Here is a 24,599-nt window from a genome sequence, read left to right on the forward strand (position 1 = left end):
CACGTGAAAAGCTCCAGACATCTCTATTGACTGGTTGATCCCATTCAGGCTGTCTCAGCTCCCTCCTGTGAGTTTTAACCAATCTCACAAGTGGTCAGGAATCACCAAGAGGAAAGATAATCCTCAAAAAGGTAGAATGCCTTAAGAGCCCTGGGCTGGAATCAAGAACAGGGGTGCTTTGGTGGGGGCTGGAAGATGGACCACCCCTCCACTCCTCTCACCAGTTTGCCCACAGTCAACTTTAATGAGAGGGTTAGTTTAATAGGGCATTTAACCTCTGGAAAGTGCCCAGAGGCTTAGCCCTCAGAGTATAGAAATCCTGTTTGTTTTTCTGCTCTTTGCCCTCCTAGAACTTTGAAATTGGCTCTGAAAGAGGAAATAAGAGCATATTTCCTTAAGAAAGGCTGATGTGCTAACATTGCACTCCTTGTGGTAGCCTCTAGACCTCTGGGTGGGTAAGGATTTGCACACAACTTGCAAGAAACAGAAATTAATCAAGTTTTCCCCTGAAAGGCATGGGTGGGTTCTGTTAAATTAGCACATCAGGAGTTTCACTGGGGTTAATGTTTTAACCATTGTGTCAATATACTTAAGGACATTGTGTTTGAACATTCCACCACAGCCTAAAATCATTTATAACAAGCAAGTTTTATTTTAAAATGAAGGAATGGCAGTAGGAACCTGCCTGGGTACACTTTGTAGTATTTTGAAAAAGTGTACATTTGGAAAACAAAATATAGTACATTTAGCCAAAGAACTATCTGGACTTTATGCTTTTAAAGCTTTGCAGCTCTCTCAGTTCGTATAGTCATTTCAAGGTCTAAGAGTCTGTTTCACTCTCCTGGTACTTCTTGTACTGGGTTTTTTGTTACTGGGAGATGAACTGCTGCGGACTTTTGTTCAGAATCTGCCTTGAACTGAGTGGTTTTAGGTCAGGTCTCAGTTGGTGCCTTCTCCCCCTGTGATTAGGAGAAAGATCTGCAGCCAGTCTGCTCTGCTCACAGCCCTGTTCCTGCACCCCCTTGGGGTTTGATCTTGGGCAGAAAACTTCATCTTCCTGTATGTTTCCTCATCTGTGAAATGGGGCTCTCAGCAGCGCCTGCTGCGTGTGGTCATCGTGCAGACTCAGTGAGGTAACAGCTGGTCCTGGCCTAGAGTAAACCTTCAGTCACGAGGGAGGATTGTTGTCACCATTACCACCACCAGCATGGACACCCCACAGCTGGCCATCTCTGGCACCAGAGACTCGTAGGATTTCAGAGCTGAAGGAGACTCCATAGTTCCCAGTGGTGCATTAGAATTCCCCAAAGGTGCTTTTAAAAATTACCTATTCCTGAGCTGTGTCAAAGACCAAGTGAAGGGGCTCTGGGACTCTTATCTTGTTAGGAAGCAATGCAGGAGATTTCAATGTGCAGTCAGTGATGGAAACTGGCTTCTCTCTCCCAGCCTGGGGAGCCCACTGCCACTTGAGGCAATGCGTTCCATTTTGGACACCTCTGCTGATGTGAAAGTTTGTCTTCACATTGACCTAAGAAGGAAGGGGCTGTATCTGGCTGTGAAAAGTCAGAACAGAGTAGTGGAAAGAGAAGCAGCTTGAAAGTCAGAAAGAAATGGGTTTGATCCCACTCGAGACTTGTAGCCTTGGGCAGGTGGCTTGCTATTTTCTCCTCCCTTTCCTCTTATAAATGACTGTCTTTTAAGTGGAGGCCTACTTTTCCACCATTCTCTTAGCCCCATGAGCACATGATAAGACCTCTATTTCCCTTATCACTGTACTCAAATGCCCACCCTGCCCTTGCACAGTCGCATAGGTACTGAAAGATGCATATGATTTCCCTGGTATGGGCCTGGGTACGGATGTTTGGGCTGGGAGGATGAACTAGAACACTCAAGAGTGAGCCAGGAGGGGAGAGGGGCATGGACGCCAGCACACCCTGTCCCCATCCCACACCTCCCAGCATCATTCGGCCAGGCTGACCCCTGCTTCTGATGATTCTGGAACCCTGACTGTGTCCTTTGGAGCTGGAATTAGAGGTGGATGTGATCATCCTGACCACATCGTTGAGGGAACTAGACGGAGTCAGCACCAACTTTCCCTCCTGTTCACTGCCCAGAACTGAGAGCAGAGCTTGCTAGAGAACAGGTGAGCGGGGACATGTGCTGTGCCCCGTCTCACCCACCCCACATGCAGTCCATCCTCTTTCTTCATCCCCACCCTGGCTCAGATTCAGGGTGTCCTGATACCAGAAATGGCTGCTTCATTCTCAGTCATGCCCATGGTCTTTCAATCTAGAAGCAAGGGCTCTCCTACTCATAGTGTGGGTGAGACGGAAATGCAAATATTTTGAGATCTAATTTCTGACCTGAAGATCCTCCTTATTAGCCACATGTCTTCAGAAAATTTGTTTAACCTCCCTGAGTTTCAGTTCCTTCATCTATAAAAATTGCAGCATAATAGATATCTCACAAGGTTGCAGAAAGGATGAGATGGCATAGTATGTACAAACGCTTAGAATATACTATGTGATCTATGTTGGGGGGGGTGTCTTGGGGGAAGGAGATCTGACCAAATGATTGACTCCTCAAGCCACCACCTGTGAGAGCAGAGCAAGGAGGGCTGTGTCTACTCCTCATTCCACCCTTCCAATGATGAAGGTGATCTAGGGTTCAAATGAACCTTGCCATGAGCAGGTCTGTAAAGGTGGACAGTCTTATTCTGGGGCAAATCAAACAGCATGTAAAGGAAGTTTGAATTTTACAGAGGAAGTATGAAAATCTTAGAAAACAATTCTCTGCTTCTAAAAACTTTTATAAGTCACAGCTCAACTGCTTTTCAGTTTCAGGAACTCTGCCACTGTTTTCAATTTAGCATAAAAGGTATGTTCAGACTGGCATAAACATGACCTGGGAACTTGTTAGAAGTGCAAGTTCTTGGACCCACCCCAGACATGCTGAAACTCTGGTGGTGCAGCCCAGTAATCTGTGCCTTTATGAGCCCTTCAGGCACTTCTCATGGCTCCTGTTTGAAAACACTAGTCTAGGTGTGAGCAGTGTCCCCTTCCCTTCTCTCCTTCCTCCTACCTCAGGCAATTTTCAGGCCCAGATGACCAAGCCTGGCTCTCAAGCCATATATTTTCAGCACTTCACAGTGTGAAGACAGCTCTTAAGAGAACGACTTATCTTCTCATCCCAGGACACTCATGTATTCATGCCAACAGCAGGTGTAATCTAAACCAAGCTTAGGCCTGGAGAAGAGTCAGGAAATGAAGATCTGTTTTGGCTGTGCAGACTGCCAGATCACTCGGCTCCCTCCACCTCTGCAGAGGCTTCCTTCCTGATCTCTTGGCCACTAGTAAAGGTTCTCTGATGGCTAATATTTATCAAGCTCCACCTATGTTGGAAAATGCCTTTCATTATTTTATTTTCCATCCAATCCTCATAACAATCCAATGAGTTAGATACTGTTGGGTAATATCCCCGTGTCCTGTGTGGTGACACTGAGCCTCAGAGAAGCCAGTTCATTTGCCCAAGATCATATAGCTAGGAAATGGCAGACAAGAGTCTCGAACTCAAGTCTGTCTGACACCAGATCTGTGATTCTTCAACCAGCCTCCCTGCTTGATTAAGCAGGCTGGAATATGTATACAGGAACATTCTAGACCTGTGGTTTTTAAACATTTTCATGCCAGCCCTAGTCTTTAAAGTGTTAGACTCAGTGCTGCGAGGTTGGGGCCTGGGGATTTGCACTTCTAGAAAGTTTCTAGATATTGCAGGTCCAGGAACCATGCTTTTTAAGATCACTGTCCTGGGCCAATGTTTCTTGACCAGGACCGTATATTAGAATCGTCCAGGAAATTTCAGATTCAGTTGTTTTGGTGTGGGACACTGTCGTTCTGTTTTATAATGCTCCCCAGGTAACTCTGAGGCACAACCAGGGTTGAGAACCACTGGTTTGCTCAACGGAAGCCTAGTTGCTGTCTATAGCTTTGGTTCTTGACCTTGGTGTCAGTGTCAGTGTTTCTCCGCTGAGGCAGCCAATGGTGAGAACTTGGTGGTGTTCCAGAGAGCGCCAGCACTGCAAGATAAATAGTGAGTGCTGATTTCATTTCAAGATTTAGGGAAATTTTAATATTTTCTATAAAACAAACAAGCTTTATTGTAGAGTATAGCACAAAACATACATGACCTATTAACATAAACCATGAGATTTAACCTTGTCCTAAGAATCAAGCCAAGGAAAATTGTCAGAGGCTAACTCCAAAGACATGCACAGAAGAGTCATGGGTAGATGATGTTCGTTGTTCAAAAAATATTTAATACTCATAATGTCAAGTACAAAAAGGAATATGCAAACTGAATGTAGAGTATGATTCTAATCTTAACTTTTAAAAAACTATTCACACACATACAAATGTTATCAGTGTTTATTTCTTGGTTGGATTACAGGCAATGTTATATTTGACTGATAGCATTTTTTTTTTTTTTTTTTTTGCAGTTTTTGGCTGGGGCTGGGTTTAAACCCACCACCTCCTGCATATAGGGCCGGTGCTCTACACCTTTGAGCCCCAAGCGCTGCCGACTGATAGCATTTTCTAATTTTCTTTTTTTAACAATATGACTTTTATGATAAGAGCAAAATATAATTCAAATGGCAGTCACTTACTTTTATAAATGTACATTCTGCAATACCTGTCTGAAACACAAACCATAAACTTAGATGTTAGAAGTTTTTTCAGAGATTTAGAAAACATTTTTTTTTTTTTTATTTAGAAAACATTTTAAAATTGCTAATTAATGGCCCGAACAGATACTAATGCCTTTGGCCCTGGAGAATGTGAGAATATTCATAGGAACCTGGGGAGGTAGTGCTGGGCCAGAGGGCTAGTGCTCTGCACTTCTAGAAAGTTTCTACTGGTGGGGGCAGACAGTGGAGCCCCAGGGGCCTTTTAGGATGCATGGGGGGGGGGCATTTGTTCTCTCCTCCAGTGAGTACTGGTGGCTCATAGTGCTTCTGTGACATCATCAAAGCTTTACTATAGTTAGTTAATGTATATTAGATCACATATGTCATACTGAAGAGGGTTTAATGGGGTGAATGTATACTGTGCAAATATGCAGGTGGTAGAAAGGTCAAGCCAGTCAGGCACTTCTGTAATCAGCTCACTTCTGTAATCCCAACACTTTGAATGTCTGCGGCAGGGGAATCCCTTGAGGTCAAGAGTTCAAAACCTGAGCAACACAAGGCGATCACATCTCTATAAAAAATAAAAAAAATTGTGGGGCATGGTGGTATGCACCTGTGGTTCCAGCTACTTGGGAGGCTGAGGCAGGAAGATCACTTGAGCCTGGGAGTTAAAGGCTGTAGTGCTCTATGACTGCACCATTGCACTCTAGTCTGGGTGTCTCACACACAAAAAAAATCAAACACGTTACTTGAAGACCACCTATAAATGTTAATAGAGAAAAGATTGTTGCAAAACATCAAGCCCATTTGCCTTTATCACTCTCAAAAGGCTGTATGTTCCTGGGGTCACCTTCAAAAAACAAGAAAATGGTGCCCTCTGCATGTCTGTGTCAAATGGAGGGCCAGAAAGGGAGACCATCCCACTCTAGTTCTCAGTGGGTCCAGGAAGAAGAAGGAATTTAAAAATAGGAAATACTCAGAGACAGTGTTACTAGGGTAATGATTTTCCAGTTTGGCCAGTAGACATTCCATGTGCAGCCAAGCCTCACTTGGCCTTTCAAAATAAAACGAAAAAGTGTTTTGGCCAGAGCTTCTATGAACAGCTGGGACTGATGGCCCGACCTAAAGGAGCAACTGGCAGGCCAGTGGGCACCGTCCTAGGGTAGCCCCCTGGTGGACAGAGCCCCTTCTCCCTAGAGGCTGGAACACCTACCCCAAGGAAGTCCACCCTAGCGGAAGTGCCCATCATTCACTGCAATCAAATTTGCAACCACAGGTAATATTTTCTTTACAAGGTTCAGGCTGGCAAAATAAATGAATGGAATAAATAGGGCTGCCCAAATGAATACAGCATATCCTCTGTATGGGAAACAGACATTACCAAACTTTGCTATGTGGGAATTTGAAGTGCAATTATGCCAGGTCTTCTGAGTTCTAAGAGAAGCAAGAATTCTTGATCTTTGTGTTATAGTTTCCAATTTCGAAATGTTGGCAGCATTTCAAAAATATTATGTACTCCAAATAAAATACCCCTGCTGGCTGACTTTGGCCTCCAGCCATCCGTTTCTCACCTCTGCTTATGAATCTCCAGTTCTGTAGAAGACATTGCTTTAGTCACCTGCATCCTCTCCCTCCTCTTCCCACCCCTGCCTCACCACCGCCAATGACAGAAGACCAATTCCAGAACTCACAGACTTTTCTTCTCAAAAGTTATGTTTCATAAGGACCTTAAAACTGGTTAATGGCCTAACAGAAATTTATTTCAGCTAAGGATTTTTTAACCCTTGTGACTAACCATTGAGATATACTTTCTATATTATGAGGTTAATTTGAAAAATAATCTTAAAGGAATGGCCTTGGTTTGTGAGGTGTAGAGGTATACATTATTCAGGAAATAAATGCTTTGGAGCGGGCCAGATCTGGGCTGAAATCCAACTTCACCATTTGTATCATTTGAGCAAGTGACACAATCTCTCATAGCTTCCCGTTATTAAAACTAAAACTTAAGGCAAATTAAATTTAACAGAGTTTAATTGAGCAAAGAATGATTTGTGAATCAGGAGCCCCCAGAACCAGGTTCAGAATGACTCCAAAGATGCCACATGGTTGGGTAACATTTATGAACAGAAAAAGCAAAGTGATGTATAGAAAACAGAAATGAGGCACAGAAACAGCTGGATTGATAACAGCTGCCATTTGCCTTTTTTTGAACCTGGTTTGAACAGTGGGCTGCCTGTGGTTGACTGAGGTTCAGCTGCTGTGGTTGGCTGAAACTCTGCTACTTGTTACGAGAGTAGCTTACTCTCATAAGCTACTGTGATGTCTGTATACACATCACATTGGATTCAGTAGATAGAACTTAAAATAATAGATGGAAGGCAGCTTTGGGCCAAACTTAACACCCTTTTGTCATCTGCAAAATGGGGACAACAGCTGTCCATTTTGTTGGTTTGTTTAGGATAAAGATATTTACATAGGTTAATACCTGGTGCTATTAGCTGCTGAAGAAATAAGTTTCCCTTTGGAGTCAAATTTTTAATTTCTTTGCAAATCCCGCTGTAAGGTGGTCCTGCAGTTGCGATGGGAAAGAGGAGGAAAATAAAGAGGGTAAGGGGATGAGCCCCCATGGGCGTCTACACCTGGAGGTCCTCGGGTCCACTTTAGGGTCAGAGTCCACTTAGATATTAGATAATATTATCATTCAATTTAACTCTTTGGCTTATTGCCAAATCCAACATCTCTAAATAAATAAACGTTTGTCAGTTATTTCAGTTTATGAACAAATAACGAGTAAACGTGTATGGTTGGAGTTCTATCAGGCAAGGATGACTCCTGATTGGACAGCTCTGCTGGGAGTATGCTGATCGCCACACACAGGACCGGCTTTAAGGACATGCAACCTGCACAGTCACCCGGGACCTGCACACAAACTCTGCTTTTGCCATCTTGAAATTCTTAACCATTTTCAAACAAGGGGCTCTGCAAATTATGTAGCCAGTCCCGATCCCAGATTTCCATCAGTAAACACAGGAATGTCAGTGTGTAAACCAAGGGGTACAAATCTGTGGGCTCTGGAGTCAATCAAATATTTTTTGCCCCACAGAGTGTTTATTTAAAATATAAATAAACTTTTATTGAGAACAGTTTTAGATTCACAGAAAAGTTGCAAAAATAATAGAGTTTACATTTGTCACAACTAACATTAGAACATTACTATTACTAAATCCCATAGAGTATCCAATTTTTTCTAGTTTTCTTCTAATGCTCTTTTTGTATTCCTGGATTCCATCCAGATTAATACCACATTATATTTATTCATTGTGTCTGTTTAGGCTCCTCTGGACTGTGATGTTTTCTCAGACTTCCTTTGGTTTTGATGAACTTGACAATTTTGTGGAGTACTAGATATTTTGTAGAATTTTCTTCATTTTGGGTTTGAGGTTTGTCTGATTTTTTTTTTTTTTTTTTATGGTTAGATAGGGCTTAAAGGTTTTTGGGAGAAAGACCATAGAAGTGAAGTGATTTTTCATCATATCACATCAAAAGAAAGGGACGGGTACAGTGGTTCATGCCTCTAATCCTAGCACTCTGGGAGGCCGAGGCGGGTGGATTGCCTGAGCTCACGAGTTCAAGACCAGCCTGAGCCAGAGCAAGACTTCGTCTCTAAAAATAGCCGGGTGTTGTGGCGGGCACCCATAGTCCCAGCTACTTGGGATGCTGAGGCAAGAGAATCACTTTAAGCCCAAGAGTTTGAGGTTGCTGTGAGCTGTGATGCCATAGCACTCTACTGAGGGCAACAAAATGAGACTGTCTGAAAGAACAAAAAACATGAACATGATTTATCAGTATTGATATTAACTTTGATCACTTGGCCAGCATTGTGTTTGCCAGGCCTCTCCACTGTAAAGTTATCCCCCTCTCCTTCCCACATTGTACTCTTTGGAAGCAAGTCACCAAGCACAGCCCCCACTCAGCAACTCCATCTCCAACTTATTTGCTGCATGAGACATTTGTCTATTCCCCACTTTTATTATTCAACTGTTTATTTTTATCAGTGTAGATTCATGGATATTTATTTTGGGTTAGGCCAGGCATGGTGGCTCATGCCTGTAATCCAAGCACTCTGGGAGGCCAAGGTGGGTGGATTGCCTGACCTCAGGAGTTCAAGATCAGCCTGAGCAAGAGGGAGACATCAACTCTAAAAATTAACCAGGCCTTGTGTTGGGCACCTGTAGTCCCAGCTACTCAGGTGGCTGAGGCAAGAGGATTACTTGAGCCCAAGAGCTAGAGGTTGCTCTGAGCTATGGGCCATGGCACTCTACCAAGGGCAACAAAAAGAGACTCTGTCTCAGAAAAAAAAAAATCCTTTAGGTTATAATCCAATATACTCCATTTATTTTGTTGCTCATTTTTTTTTTCTAGTTTTGGTCATCCAGAAGCTCTTTCAGTTTGGTTCCTATGTCCCTTTGTCATGTCCCCATTGTTGGGTTTTTAATGAGCCTTTCCTTTCTTTCTGGCACAACGAGGTGTTCCAGGCTATCCGCTGTATTTCCTGTCCCAGTCCAAGAAGCAGTCATTTCTGCAAGGAGCCTTGATTCCTTTTATTGAAGAATGATATCAGAAACTAAGATCTGGATGTTGCAGTGCTCAGTGCTACCAGAGGGTTTTTCTTTCTTTATTTTTCCTTCTTTCCTTGATTAAATTTTTCAATTTTTAAAATAAAGCTTTCAGCCTTTTTGGAAAGAAGTATGGAGAATCTTCAAAGAACTCAAAATAGACCTGTTTGATCCCACAAGAAAAAAAATCATTTTATCATAAGGACATTTGCACAGGAATGTTTATTGCAACTCAGTTCACAATCACCAAGATGGGGACATCAACCTAAGTGCCCATCAGCCTAGGGATGGATTAATAAACTGTGGTATATGTATACCACGGAGTACTATTCATCCATAAAAAAAAAAGCAAAGACTTTACATCTTTTGTGCTAACCTGGATAGAGTTGGAGAACATTCTCTTTAGTAAAGTATCACAAGAGAGGAAAAGCAAGTATCAAACGTACTCAATACTAATAGGAAGCCAGTAGACCAACTAATACAGATCCACATAAAAGAAAAACTCAATTAAATTCCAGCTGGGAGAAGGGAGTGGGATTCATGTGCTCTCACTCTTGGGCACAATGTAAAGGTATGTGGCATACCTCCTGGGTGAGGGGCACAACTACAACAGGGACATTACCTAACAAATGCAAATGCTGTTGCCTAATCATTTGTACCCTCATATTAGTCTGAAATAAAAAAATAAAATAAGATAAAGTCAGTTTATAGAGTCAACTTCTAGGCTGAGTTAACTATAAGGGAATAAATAGTGTTAATAAATAAAATGTTTGTGAAAATGTCTAATGTTTTTGAATTAACTAACATTTAATTATGAGGTAATTTCACATAACTTAGATTTTTGTATTCTCTTGGAAAACCAGAGGGTTCAGCAGTCCTAGGCCCATATTTCTGCTGGACAACCCTTAGCTACAGTGGAGAGGCTTTTTCCTTTCCTACATAACACACTCTCTAGGTTGTCACAGCCTGCACCACTCCCTGTGGCTTACACTCAGCCTACTTTACTCATTTATGTTCCTTTATAACCCCCTGAAGGCATTTGAACCTGTAATTCCTGGTTCGAAACCTATTCAAGTAAATTATTTGCTTGAATTACACAGTTCAATCCATGAATCTAGCTCGACTTTGACCCAGTGATCAGATTTTAGAGCTACATTTCTGGCTTTATCCCGGTCCCCAGGTTCCCTTCACTGGATCTTATGTGCATGTGCAACAACTCACCACTTCTCTCTTGCTCAGTCCCTGCCGCAGCCCCTCCAGGTCAGGTGGAAAGAGTTCTCAGCACTCGCTTAGTCTTTCCCTCAGCCCGGCGTGTGGGTGGGTCTTTGCAGTAGAGTCTGCTCTGAACTTCTTTGGCACGTTTCCCTTTCTTAGACCCTTTCTGTCTGGAGAAGAACCCTCAAAAGTTGCCTTCCTGCCTCAAATTAATTTCTTCCTGTCACTGTTCCCCCATGGCTCTGCAGAGTGCCCCTCCGGTTGGGTTCCCATCACTGTTCTTTCTGGATCTCCCACCCTTTTAAAGAGGATCAATTCCTTTTTCTGTTTTTCTTCTTTGCTCCTGTATCCTTCTGTTATATATCTCAGGATTATTTGTCAATCAGACCTGACATATTACAAACTTCCATAACCCTGGACAACTACCTCTTTGATACTTTTCTATTTAGATGGAAATAGACACATCAGTACAAATAGACAATACAATTTGAAGAGGGAGATGTTTCTTCCTCAATATCTAGAAACCCAATAAAAAGATGCAGTTCTGTCTGAGCTCTGCCAAGCGTGAGGAGAAAAATGTGGATTAGTTTTCACTGCAGCCTTACTGCCTTAGACTCGACAGGGTTAAACAGCCCCCACCCCATAGCCGTTCCCTGGGGATCTTTGCACAGTACAGTGGTTTTCTGACTGACTCCAGGGCCACTGCGTGGAATCAGGGGAACCCAACCAAGTGTGGGACACTCTTCACCATCCCCACATTACTCTGGTTTCTATGGTCATTTGTGGTCAAAAGTATCATAAAACAGGGTGGCTTCTAAACAACAAAGATTTATTTCTCACAGCTCTGAAGGCTGGGAAGTCCCTAAGATCAAGGTCCTAAAAAATTTGTGTCTGGTGAGGAACAACTTCCTGGTTCATAGACAACAGGTTTTTTTGCCTTAACCTCACATACAGGGAGGAAAGAGATCCTTTTTTTATAAAGGCACGAATCTCATTCATGAGATATCTGCCTGCATGACCTAATTACCTCCTAATACCATCAGCTTGGGGGTCAGGATTTTAACACGTGAATTTAAGGAGGTGGGCACGCCCACTCCATTGCATTCACTGACAAATACTTAGAGAACCACTGTGCTCTGGTATGTGATGCCAGGGATATAACTGAAAAGAAAGATACTTCCCTTGACATTCAAAGTTTTCAGGCTTCTGAGAGACACACACAGACACACACATGCCCAGACAATTATGAAGAGTTATGTGGTAGGTATTATCACGGGAGAAATACAGGGTGTTACGATATATCCAACTAGACTAGGGGTGAATTGGACATTCTAGAGGAAGTGATAAATTAGTTGAAGTTTGAATAACAAGTGGGAGTTAGCCATACCAAAAGGAGTAGCTGAGGAAGAGCTTTCCAGCTGCCAGCCCTGAAGTACGTGGCAACACCCAGAAGGGAGAGCAAGAGACTCTCAGCTCTGAATGGCTGGAGCATCACATGGAAGTTGGAAAAATCATGATGATGGGGGAGAGATACACATGTGTGAATCTCAAAGGGCTGTGCCTGCCGTGTTAATAGCTTTGCCAGTCACCTTCAAGGAAGTAGGAAGTTGCTTTAGAGTTTAATGCAGAAAGACAGACTTCCTGGTCAGATTTGCATAGTAGAAAGATCCTTTACCTGCCAGGTGGAGAGTGGGGCAATGCATGACTAGAGGAAGGAAGTTCAGTTAAGGGGGAGCCCAGGAAACCAGGCAGAGGTGGGGGTGGCTTGAGGCAGGGAAGAGGCAAGGGGTTGAAGAGAAGTTTGTAGATGAGAAACTATCCAAGACCAGACATGGTATGAATTGCCTTTCACATAATGGAAGAAAGATTGTGCTGGCAAAAAAGAGATGATTTTATTTGTGAGGATACTCAAAATATCACATCCATGACACAGAATCTGGGTCATTTTCAGATTCTGACTTGGGCTCTCGATCAAACCGTTAGTACTTCCAGCCTAACTTTCCGGTACTAATGAAGTTCATTAACATTCTGTTCTCTGCTCACTCCATCTCATTTGACCCATTTGATTTTCACAAACTGGGCAGGTTGGAACTAACTAGAGTTTGTTTCTAATGTTATGGGTTTTTTTTTTCGGTCAATCCATAGTGAATACCCTTGTCAGGTTTTCTTGGGTCTTTCTTTACCTACTTTCACCTCCATGTTAGTGCTGTGACAGCAGAGGGCAAGGGCAGGTGCCTTGGGGATGCGGTATAGAGTGGCTTTGCGAGCTGAGAAGTGGCTCTGGCAAGTAGAGGGCCATGTAACAAGCATGCACGCTGTACCCACAGTTGCTCCCCTGTGTGGCCGAGAGCACACTTCCCACGCCAGGCACGTGGTGTGTCTGAAGGAATTAACCATCCGTTGAGAACATGTAATCACATGCTAGTCCATTTGCCTTTCTTTTGGTCCAACCACCGTGGTAACAGACTGGGTAGCACAGAGGGGCCGGGAAGGGCAGAGGAAGAGAGTTGGAGGGAGAGTGGTAGCCAGTTGATTTCTAACCATTTGCAGCTGTCAGTGTGTTTGGGGACTTTTTTTATTTTTCGTTTTTTAGGCAGAGGAACAAAGTCCTGCTACACAGATTGTTTTCCTTGGCATGATGAACAGACACTTTCCTGAGGAACACACTGAGATAACACAAAACATCTGCTGAGAGGAATGAGTCCTCTGCAGCTGAATTTCCATCAGCATCTGCAAGGGCACGAGGAGGCTTCTTTACGTAAATAAACACACACACACACATTGCATGAGGCAGGAGAGTCTGGATGGATATGAGGGGCAAGGGAGAAACTCAGAGGAGGGGGATCTGTGGGGTTCAGTGCTTTTTTCCCTCCTTGCTATCCAATTGCATTTTGTTTTGCAAGTATTTTGGAAATGGTATGCTCCCAGCCACACTGCCAAAGGAAGTCTGTTTTCTTTTCCCACGTGTGTGGGATGTTGTTTTTATTCATGAGCTATTGAGAATGAGTGATTTTTATGACTTGTCGGAGGATTTTCACATGTGCATTCCTATTACTGTACTCCAAAGACAAAGTGAACAGCACCGGAGCTCTCAGACAGAGTATGGGTTTTGAGAAGAAATATGGGCACATCCGGTTGTTGTTCTTGACTTGCCTTCAGGGTCCCAGAGGACTGGCCGGGGCGTTAGGCTTCATCATGTGTCACATGGAAGTGCTTTGGACAGCTCACCTGTCTTCCCTTTTATCGTATTTCTTCCGAATCTACTTCACAGGAAAAGTTTGTCCTTTGGAGACAAGGCAGCTTCACCTGCCCTGTTTCATTTACCCTCCCCCGACCCACCTTGGCTTTGATGAGGATGAGCCGTCTTCCTAACTCTTCCTACCATTAGTCACATTGGCTGCCATTTTCCAGATGCCTTGTGTGCCTGCCAGCTCCATAACCCTCCTTTGATCCTCACAATCTCACGAAGACCCCGGTATTATTACCCAGAAGGAAATGGAACCTTGTAGAAGTCAGCGAACTTGCTTAGGGGAACGCAGCACAGAAGTTCGACAGCTGGAATCTGAACCCGAGTATGATCAGTGTCGGAGTCAGGCACTGCCACACTTACAAACCCCAATGACACTAGGTTTGGATAAGTAAGAGCCAACTACTCTCTCCCACCTTTATCTTACAACAAGTTTCATTTTCCCAGTTTGCCAGTCATGTTGGAGTGAGATGAAAGGAGCTGTAAGAACCCTGCAAAGCTTCCTGGCAGCATGGAAAGAGCATAGGCTCTGGAATCAGACAGACTTGAATTCAGATTCCTTTTCATCACCAACTAGGTCCGTTAATCTCAAGTCAATCCCTTCACCTCTCCGAGCTTTGACTTCAGGGTGTGCAGATGGCACAGGAGGTCGACTCCAGGGTGTGCAGATGGCACAGGAGGTCGACTCTTGTTCCAACCGTCAGCAAGTACCTGTCTCGTGCCCACCCCGCTTCATGCTCCATGCTCGGTGCAAAGGAGACAGCTGTAAGGAGGATGGACAGCCCCCCCTCGGGAGAACAGACCTGAGGTTGGCATTGCCACGGATAAGTGAAATTACCATCCGTGGTCTGTGCAGGAAAATGCCAGGAGCAGGATAGTAGTTGCAGGGACCCAAGTCTTGGGATGAGGGGAGGCATTGAGCCAAGTCCAAAGAAAGAAGAGGCATTCATCAGTACACAACAGAGCTGGGGAATATCTGCCAGCTGCTTGCAGAACTTGGGGTATTTGGGGACAGTTCTTCAGTGTCCCTACAGACAATATTTTAGTACTTACTGTCTGTCACTCCAAAGCCCAGGTTCAGTCCAGGACTGATCACAGACCAGAGTCTCATTCCCAAGCATCAGCCTTTCACTTCAGAATAAAAGAGTAAAAATGATAAAAACAGGAATGAGTAGTGAGTAGCTCAGAAACTGCCCGGGTCTTATTTGACTATGTGGCTTTTGTCGACCAAAGCATTTCTGCATTTTCTGAGGGACTCTTTCCCTTCCTGGCCTCTGTAACGGGATAAAAGGAATAACACAGTCCATTTAGATAACTTATTTTCTTTCAGGAGTACCCAGAAAGGAAGGGTTGAATGGTCATTTAAGAGCTTAATGGAAGGGAGGGGAGGAGAGAGAAAGAAGAAAGACAATTGGATTGAAGCTCAAAAATTACTGGAATTTTTATTAAATTTTGTTTGGGAGAAAGGGGATTTACTAAGCCAGAGATGAAAGGGAAATCTGCATGAGGCCCCAGAGAAATTATTATATTCCATGCTTGATGTAGCTCTCACTGAATGTGGCTTAGAGATCAGAAAGCTGTGGTTAAACACATTCATAAACTCAGCAGGCTCTGTCAGATGCTGGCTGAGTGAGTACCAGGCCTTTCTGAGCACCAGAGGCAGAGCTGTGGGGCTGCCTCATCAGGCCTTCCAGGGAGACTCCAGGCCTGTGGGCCCCCTCACCCTCCACCTTCACCCAAGCTGCCTGTCCTGCCTCCTCTTGCCCTGGTCTCCTGCAAACTCTAGTCTTGCTTTGAGTCTAATTGGAGAGCCAATTCCTGCTGGAGCCTCATGGGAGTGATTGGTTTGGAGTCTGGCCTCTGCCCAGCATGTTGCCTCAGTGCACACTGGAATCAGAGCTCAGGCTGGCCCTGTCAGGGGTTCTCCAGCTCCATTTCAGTACTGACCCATTTACAGAGGTCAAGCCACAGGACCCAAGGCATCCAGGTCCAATGTCATCCTCAGACACCTGAGTGAACATCCCCTCTTTGTGGGCTCCTCTGAATACATTTCCTCATTTCAGGCCAACTTTTTGGAGCCTGACATTTCCCAGCTTTAATCTGAAAGTCAGGGGATGTGGCTCAGGGTGGGGTAGAGGAGGGGCATATTCTGAGACTCAATTAGTGATTGCAAATCTCTTATAGAAAATAACCTTTGATTGGGAGATCTCTATCATCAATAGAGATACATTTTACGGTCTGGAATTATTGCCTGTGGTTTGTCTGGATTATGATAAGACGAGTCAAAGTTTAACTCCAACCCTTAAGACATATATCTATTTCAGTTAAGACTGCTGGTTAATATCGTCTGGCATTAACTTTCTAATTGAGTACAGTGACTGAAAATTAACTCTCAAAACCAGAAAAAAAACAAGTAAATAAATAAAAAGATTGACAGGATTAGAAGGGGGTGGGGTGGGGTTAGGGTAAGAAGAGAGGAGTTTCGGGCTCTCAGTGCTCTTCATTGCAGAGTTCTCCCTCCTCCCCCAGAGCAATGTGCAACCTTCTATGCTAGGCCTACATCAAGACCCTGGCAAAAAACTATCTTTCAGCTGTGGGGTTTTCCCTTCCCCCAAGTTGGAGATGATGGATTCACATCTCAGCAAAATAAGAATACTGCTCTTTTCTGATTCAATCTTGGTTGATGACGTATTTCCTGCCTCACCTATGCCAGATGCTTTTAAAGGTAGAATCAAGGTATAAAACAGCCTGTTGGTTCAGAGAACTTAGGGCAATATAAGACATATGTATAAGAAACCTGTTGAAAATAACACAATGTAGAATATATCCCAGTGCTTAATTGAGTGTCTACCACTCTACTTTCTATGGAAGTTCAGAGTGACATATTAATACTGAGATTGTCTTCCTGAAAATAAACACGTGAGGAATTTTTTTCTTTTTTTGAGACAGAGTCACACTCTGTGCCCTGAGTAGTGTGCTAGGGCATCATAGCTCACAGCAACCTCAAACTCTTGGGCTCAGACTAACCTCTTGCCTCAGCCCTCAAAGTAACTGGGACTACAGGTGCCTGCCCTAAAACCGGGCTAGTTTTTCTATTTTTAGTAGAGATAGGGGTCTCACTCTTGCTTAGGCTGGTCTCGAACTCCTGAGCTCAGGGGATCCACCTACCTCATCTTCCCAGAGTGCTAGGATTACAGGTGTGAGCCCCTGCACCCAGCCATATGTGAGTAATTTAATCCCGGAGTACATATGTTACAAGAACATTTGGTCAGTGTGATACTAATACTAACGGTTCACAATGGAATGCTTACCATCTGCAAGGCATTAAGCAAAGCCTTTTAGATGCTTATATATTTAATTTTCACAACAACCTAAGCTAGAGATAACAGTATATCCCTGTTTCTTTAGAGGTGGAGAAATTGAAGTTCAAAGAGACTAAGTAATTTGCATATGGCTACTTTTTTTTTGTAAGAGAAGAGGTCACCTCCTCTGTTACTGAGGCTAGAGTGCAGTGGCATGATCATAGCTCACTGCAGCCTTGCACTCCTGGGTCAACAATCCTCCCACCTTAGCCACCCGATTACCAGTACACACTCCCACCCCTGGCTATTTTCTTTTCATTATTTTTAGAGACAGGGTTGTCCTCCTGAAAATAAACATGTCCAGGCTGGTCTCAAACTCCTGGCCTCAAAGTATCCTCCTGCCTCGGCCTCCCAAGTTGCTGGGATTAAAGGCTCAAGCCACTGTGCACCACTGGCTACAGAATTAATGGGTGGTACCGCTAGAAGTTAAGTAGGACTTTTCACTATGGGTATTCTCAGATCCTTTACTGTGCTTGGGGATATCACAAACCTCTATGAAAGCAGCATCTGACCTTACCACCCTCTCTTTTTAGCCAAGGAATATCCCAGGATTAGTGATTTTAAAACACATACTGGAAATACTGAAGTGGAACGTTCATGGCATCTTATATACTCAAGAGAGGCAGAAAGAAGATGAGGATGGGTTGGTGTGGTCCTGATGCTAGGTCAGCGGTGCCCTCAGGACTGCACAGGCCATGCACAGCCCCCACGGACAGGCTGCCACTGCAAGATTACATTTTCTTTGATTATTTCATGGAGATTGGATACTTCTTTGCAGCACCATGAAGGAAAAAGAAATCTATTTTTATGAAGTGGCCCCTTTAGATTCTGTCAGGAAAGGGAGTGGATTGGCAGGCTGCGTCTTGCCCTATCTTGCTGCTGTGAGGCCAGTTACACAGAATGAGAAAGTCCCAGGGTCTGCCGAAGGGCTGGGCATGTGGATTTCCTACATCTGAAGGGACACTCTCTTCCATTGCCACCTTCTGAAGAAGATTTACTTAAAACATGCACATAAATCTGAACATCTGGAAGGCAGAAGAGAAGGGAGAAAAGGATTTAATGTAGTCTGAATACAAACTATGCAAATTCAAACTATGGAATTGGCCTTGAGCCATCAAACAGAAAAATGAAATTACCCAGATAGCTTTCCTGTTCCTAACCCTGCACTCTGTGAGATGGGGTTTTATCCCTGGCTTAGCAGAAAACCCAGTGAGGCTCCTAGACTCCCGAGGACTCCCATCAGTGTCCAGAGTCAGCCTGGGGGGACTGTGGTATAGGCTGAGCATGTTTGGACTCCATTCACTCCTTCTGCTTTTGAAGAATGAATGACATTTAAGGGAGGGAAGGGTGGAAGAGTCAGGCCTGACTCAGCAGCTGAGAGATTCTAAGTCCTACCTCCCAGAGGCATATAAAGGATCTGAGAATACCTGTAGTGAAAAGTCCTAACATGCCACCGTACTCTATGACAGACATCTGGCTGATGTCTCTAATGACAAATGCAGAACTTAGATACAAAGTTCCCATTAAGTGCCAGGCACCGTACAGATGCTAGTGTAAGAACAGCACCAAGTAAGAACATTTATTGATTTTATAATAGAGTAGTGAAGGAACTTGCCTCTTCAGCTAGTGAGTAGTAGGACTAGGATTTTAAACTAGGTTTCCATATTCCAAAACCAACTTTTCTCAACAGCACTAAAGCCACAGCCCAAAAGGGAGAGGCAAGACGCAAGCCACCTTCAAGGCCATAGACAAAGCCAGGCACCAGGTACAGAATAGAAAGCAGAGCCAAGAGTTCAGAGCTGAGCAGAGGCAGGGTGGGGGAAAATGCAGCTTGGGGACAGTAGAGGCACCCAGCAATTGCCATGAACATCCATGGTCTGTCTAAGACTCTGAAATATCGGTGGTCACAGAGGGCACGTTGGGGATGCCTGAATGGGCCAGGCACGTGAACTGGCACAGCAGAAGCTCCCCACATCCCCCAACAGCCAGGAGAGGAGGAAGAGGAGCGCACTGGAGGGAGTTCAGACTGCCCGGAAAGGGCTTGGAGCTGGAGGTGTGTGCAGAGCCCCAGAGCGCTGCTCATGGGCTCTGGAGTCAGACTAGCTGCTCTACATTCCTCCTCTATTATTTGCCTGCTGGGTGACCATGGGCAGCTACTTAATTGTCCCAAGTCAGTTTCTTCATCTGCTGATTGAAGGACCCAACCAACTCATCCACATAAGGTCTTGGCACAGCCCCTAGAACATAGGAAGTGTGCAGAAGGTGTTAGCTCTCACTGTCATGCCCAGGCCCGTGGTCTGAAGTCACTAGCCAGGAAGGGCATTCTCCTTGAAGGCAGCAGAGTATGTTAACAGACTCTTTATTACCTCTGGATGAGGCTTCTGATGCTGTGGATTTTTCCCTGCCCCTCTCTCTCCATCCCCTTCCTTTTACTTATTTATATTTCTACCCCGAAGAGTAACTCTTAGCTGCCTGACTGTACTCGGCAATTGAATGATGCCTCTAACTTAGGCAAGAGTGAGAGTCTCGCTCCAGACATCTCCATACCTTGAATTTTAGAGTCAAGCTGACTTGGTTCAAATCCCAGCCCTACCACTTTTTAGCAAATGAATTTGTGTTTCAGAGCCTCAGTATCGTTTAACTGTGAACGAGGAAGAATAAAACCTATTCCACAGAGAGGTTGTGAAAATATGTCATTGTCCTATGCTGTCACCAGGTGGGTTACATAACTCCCCTTCTGAAGGGCACATGCTTATCTCAGAGGGGATTCCATCAGCCCCGAGACTCAGGCTTTTTCAGTGGCTCCAGACCCTCTCCTAGCCTGGCAGCAGTGGTTCTGCTGGCTCCATTTAGGTGGAGAAAACAGCCCATACCCATACGTTCTGCGAGTGGCTGTGCCCTCTCTGCTCTCCCGTACCACCTGCCCCTTACCTGCAAGTCCCAGCATCTGTTAGCCAGTGAGTCAGCTGCCAAGCTGTGCCTGAGTCTCTCCCTAGGTTCATTTGATATGTTGCCACTCTGTTTTTGAAGAAAAGTCATATTAGTGCCTGGACCCAGGGACGCTGATCCTGTCACTGCCACCTGCCAGACATGTTCTGTCTCTCTTAATGTACCCTGGAGGTCCTAGGTGATTTCCTTACAGAGGGCTTCTCACCAGACACCTGCCACTGGGTCCCTGTGAAGGCAAGGACAGCAAAGCTCCAGGTTTCCTGGGGACCTAGGGTGTGCCCTGAGCACAGCTCCATAATTCTGCTGAAAGGATGGGGACTTGTCTAGCTTTTCTTGTTAAGAGTAATTATTTTCCTTACAACAGCTAGATGCTCCAGACCTTACCATGCAGAGAGCAGGGAGGGCATTCTCACCTAGTTAGCTCTCATTGTGTCCTAGGTACTGTGGGAGGATCTTACTCATGGAAACAGCCTCCTGGCCATGCAAGGAAGGCCTGATTGTGTTCCCTCACTTACAGATGAGAAAACAGAAGTTAAATAACTGCCCCCAAGTCATGCAACTGGAAAAGGAGCAGAGTTAAGAATTCCAATCAAGTCTGTTTAATGTAGGAAGCCATTACATGTCACCCTTTAAGGACAGAGTAAGTAATAAGGGGTTAAGCAGTGTTTGAGAGGGAGAAAAGAAGTAGGCTTGCGATTCTGCTGTTTGTTGCTTCAACCAAGCTGGGAGTAGTGTCCATCGGACGAGAAATATGAGTGACTCCTCCGACCACTCACCCATTCTGTGTTATGAAAAACATGACCCCTAACTTTGACCTTCCTCCAGATGAAGGGGAATGACTGTGACATAAAATATCTGTGAAGGTTATTGAATGTGCCCACCTTAGAAATAATGTACCTTGGGGAAAGCTTTGGATCAAAATTTGCAAACTGGTATCTTGTAGGCTGAGTTTAACCTAGACAGATATTTTATTTTGACCCACAATATTTTTGTTTAAGAGATGAGATCTTACTCTGTTGCCCGGGCTGGAGTGCAGTGGTGCAATCATAACTCACAGCAACCTTGAACTCCTGGACCCAAGTGATCCTCCTGCCTCAGCCTCCCAAGTAGCTGAAAGTACAGGCACCTGCTACCACACCTGGCTAATGTTTTAAAAAAATTTTTGTAGAGATGGTTTCTTCCCTATCTTGCCCAGGTTGGTCTTGAACTCCTGGGCTCAAACTACCCTCAGGCCTTGACCTCCCAAAGTGCTAGGATTACAGTTGTGAGCCACCACATCAGCCCTGTGGTATTTTTTTTAAAAACTTGAAATTAATTGCTAACATTTAAGAAGTATAGCAGGCTCACATAGAACTCCATATTTCTTAATTATCTTAAAAACTCAGGAGCTCTAACAACCCTTGGCCTCCATCTCCATATGGCCACAGTGGGTTGGAGTCACACAGTAACCACTCCCTTTGACAGGGAGGCAGGATGATATTTTCCAATTGCTGCAGCCTCCACCACTCCTACAAGTCCTGTGATGGGGTGCCAGGCTCCCTGCAGCCTCACCTTCCTCCTACCAGCTTTCTAATATTAGACATAAGAGGAAAATGAGCTTTACCATCATGAATTAATTCTTTCTTTCTTTTTTCTGTCTCTAGGTGTTCCTTTTCCAAAGAACTTCCTTCAGATCTGCAAAAAAATCTTATGCCGCCTTTTCCGGGTCTTTGTCCACGTCTATATCCACCACTTCGACCGAGTCATTGTGATGGGTGCAGAAGCCCATGTTAACACCTGCTACAAACACTTCTATTACTTCGTCACAGAGATGAACCTCATAGACCGCAAGGAGCTAGAGCCCTTGGTAAGTGGCCGTGCACAGTGACAGTGCCCTGGGCACCCCAGGAGCTCAGCCATTTGTCATGGCGCATTGCTGAGTCCCTGGGAAGTGCTCACAAATGGCTATTAGAGGGACCATTGCAGATTTGCGCTGGATTTAGTAGTTAGCCAAAGGCCAGGAGATGCCAGGATGTCCACAAGCCTCCCAATTAAATGTCTCAGATTGCTCTCCTAGTGGTGGCAGAATCTAGTGGGAAGTGATGGTTTGGGCCAGAGGGTGTAAGCTTTATTTCTCAGCCCCCAAATCATTCACCTATTAATTTAATCCCTTAAATGGGCATCTTTGATCTCTCACGTTATCTCTTACACTGTTGATCAAAGATGATCAGAAACATTTCTTCAGTCAGCATTTAAATATTTAGCACCTACTATATGCTGGTTTCTAGGCATACAAAGTCAAATGAAATTGCCTTTGAGTAGCTTTTACTCCAGAGATAGAGACAGAAGTTAGCCCTATGTAAGAGCAGAATTCTTTTCTAGGGACTTTGCTTTTTGCTTTGAGTCTCTTGCAATACAGTTTTAATTGTAGTTTAATTGTTTAATTTTTATTCCGGGTAGAACCCAGAATATTTGATATAAAACTTTAGTATTATTTAAGTGAATGGGGACTACTTTTATACTCTTAATAAGCTATTTTTACAGTTGGACTTAATCTATGCTTTAGAAGTTAGGAACCCCTAAAAAACTCATTGACTTTTGTAACATGTGCTACCGTGGTGTGGACACGCTTGTCACAGCTCTTTCTAGTTGGCTCTATGGAGTGGTGTGTGTTATATCCAGGATAATACACAGCAGTTGTTTTGTTAAATATGGCTGACAGAACAACTACATTTCACTCAAGTCCATTGGAATAATGGCCAGAGTGCTGATGCCAAGGTTTCCATTTTGCTACCCCATAGCCTTTTCTCTTTCGGTACACATTTTACAATATAGGTTTTATTATTGTTTAGGTACAATGAAGCCTACATATTAGGAGATGAATGTCATTAATAAGATAGTTGATCATCCTCACACATCCCAAGATACAGGGTCATGCTGCACCAAGGTCAGTCAGGAGATGGTGGGCACAGGGGAAACACGGGCAAGAATGCTTATTGTGGGTTTTGTAAGAAGAAACCAGGCCAGGCCGGGTAAGCAGACTTAGGGTTGACTAATTTAAATAATCTCAGTGGACTCTGGGGCATCGGGGCTGTCCCTTGTTGTCTGACACCCAGCTCTGGGGTGGTTGGTGTGAGACCTTGATGGATGAGGTGGTTGGGGATGTGGGCTGTGGAGTTTATATTGGTTGGTTGAGTGCAAATTGTTTATCATCTCTAGGAATGTCTCCAGGGTCAGCAAGGCCCCTTTGATGTTAAAGAATCTAAATGTAAAAGATAAAAGATGTTTAATACTATACTTGTATCTGGTAAATAAGATGTAAGTGAATTTTATATAATACTGTTAAAGTTTTTCAACTTGAAATCTATTCTTGTGCTGTGAGAATACATGGCAAAAGGTATCTTTCTTTGAATCACTCAATAGTTATAGAGCAAAGCATGACTTTTTGGTTGCAGTTGAGATATGTCATATTATCAGCTAAAGAACAGCTAATTTGCTTTTTTTTTTTCACAAGACCTTTCTAGAATCCTCTTAGGCGCAGGAATTGATTCTTCTCTGAACACAATTGGACAACTAGTGTGGAAACAGGAAAAACTTGTCAATGGTTAAATTTTGCTACTTCATCCTTTATGAAGGTTGTTGTGGGTAAATAGCCACTATAAGAAGATAAGGTTATGCAAACAGCTCAAGGGAGTTAAAAGACTGGAAATAGTTGATAAAGTTAATTTCAGAAAATGTCAAGGACAGAGGAAAGGGGCTGTGTAAATGATGAGGGGGAGAAACCACTGAGACCTTGCAGACTGTTCTGTTTCCGAGGGTTTTGATTTTGTTCTCTTCAGTGGACATGTTCAAATGGCAGGAAAAACCTTCCCTAGGGGCCACGCAGAAGGAAGAGGCTCTGTGCACTTTTGGTTTCACTGAGCTAAAGGAGCAGAAATCATCAGATGGCTAGAGCTGAAAGTCACTTTCTCCTTTATGCACAGAAGTATAAAGACAACATTGTAGGACAAAGCTGAGTGTAAGTTAGCAAGCTGAGAAAGCCTTTCTTTGCAGTTAAAAACTCTTGTTATTTTGTATAACTGAAGAAGGGCTCCAGGGATTCTAGCATCTGGCAGTGCCAGGAACTAACTTGACGTCTGAGTCACAGCAAGGCCCTGAACAAACCAGTATTCTAAATAGGAGCGTCTTTGGGGTCCTAGGAAAAAAACTGTTTAGAATAACTAGGAATTATTAACAGTGGAAGTGAGAAAAAAGGTATCCATTTTCTTTCCCTAGAAACTTATATTTCTTTAAATCTTGCTTGAAACGGTCTCCTTTCTATATTCATATTTTGTTAGTTATAATTATGGGGAAGTTAATTTTAATGCTTTTAAATATTAATACATTGTTGGAATGCTTGATAGTCTGAAATTATGCATTTGCTTTATACAAACTACAACCTATAAAGTAACAGAAATAGATACTGAGAAATTTCTGATGACAATAATTATGTATCTATCAGGCTCTGGATACTTAGTACATCTTGTATTCACAGAGAGTGGATTATT

At 43.8% G+C, this 24,599-nt stretch overlaps 1 protein-coding gene across 1 annotated transcript in view; it reads left to right on the forward strand.

Moving 5' to 3' along the window:
* MOB3B (MOB kinase activator 3B) overlaps positions 1-24,599 on the forward strand; it is a 216,493-nt gene that overhangs the window by 165,885 nt on the left and 26,009 nt on the right. Inside the window, exon 3 of the mRNA XM_053571711.1 lies at positions 21,717-21,919. Within this exon, the coding sequence (XP_053427686.1) occupies positions 21,717-21,919 (203 nt within the window). The remainder of the gene's footprint in view (positions 1-21,716; positions 21,920-24,599) is intronic.

Source organism: Nycticebus coucang, chromosome 2 (genome assembly GCF_027406575.1).
Source record: "Nycticebus coucang isolate mNycCou1 chromosome 2, mNycCou1.pri, whole genome shotgun sequence".
Lineage (NCBI taxonomy): Eukaryota > Metazoa > Chordata > Mammalia > Primates > Lorisidae > Nycticebus > Nycticebus coucang.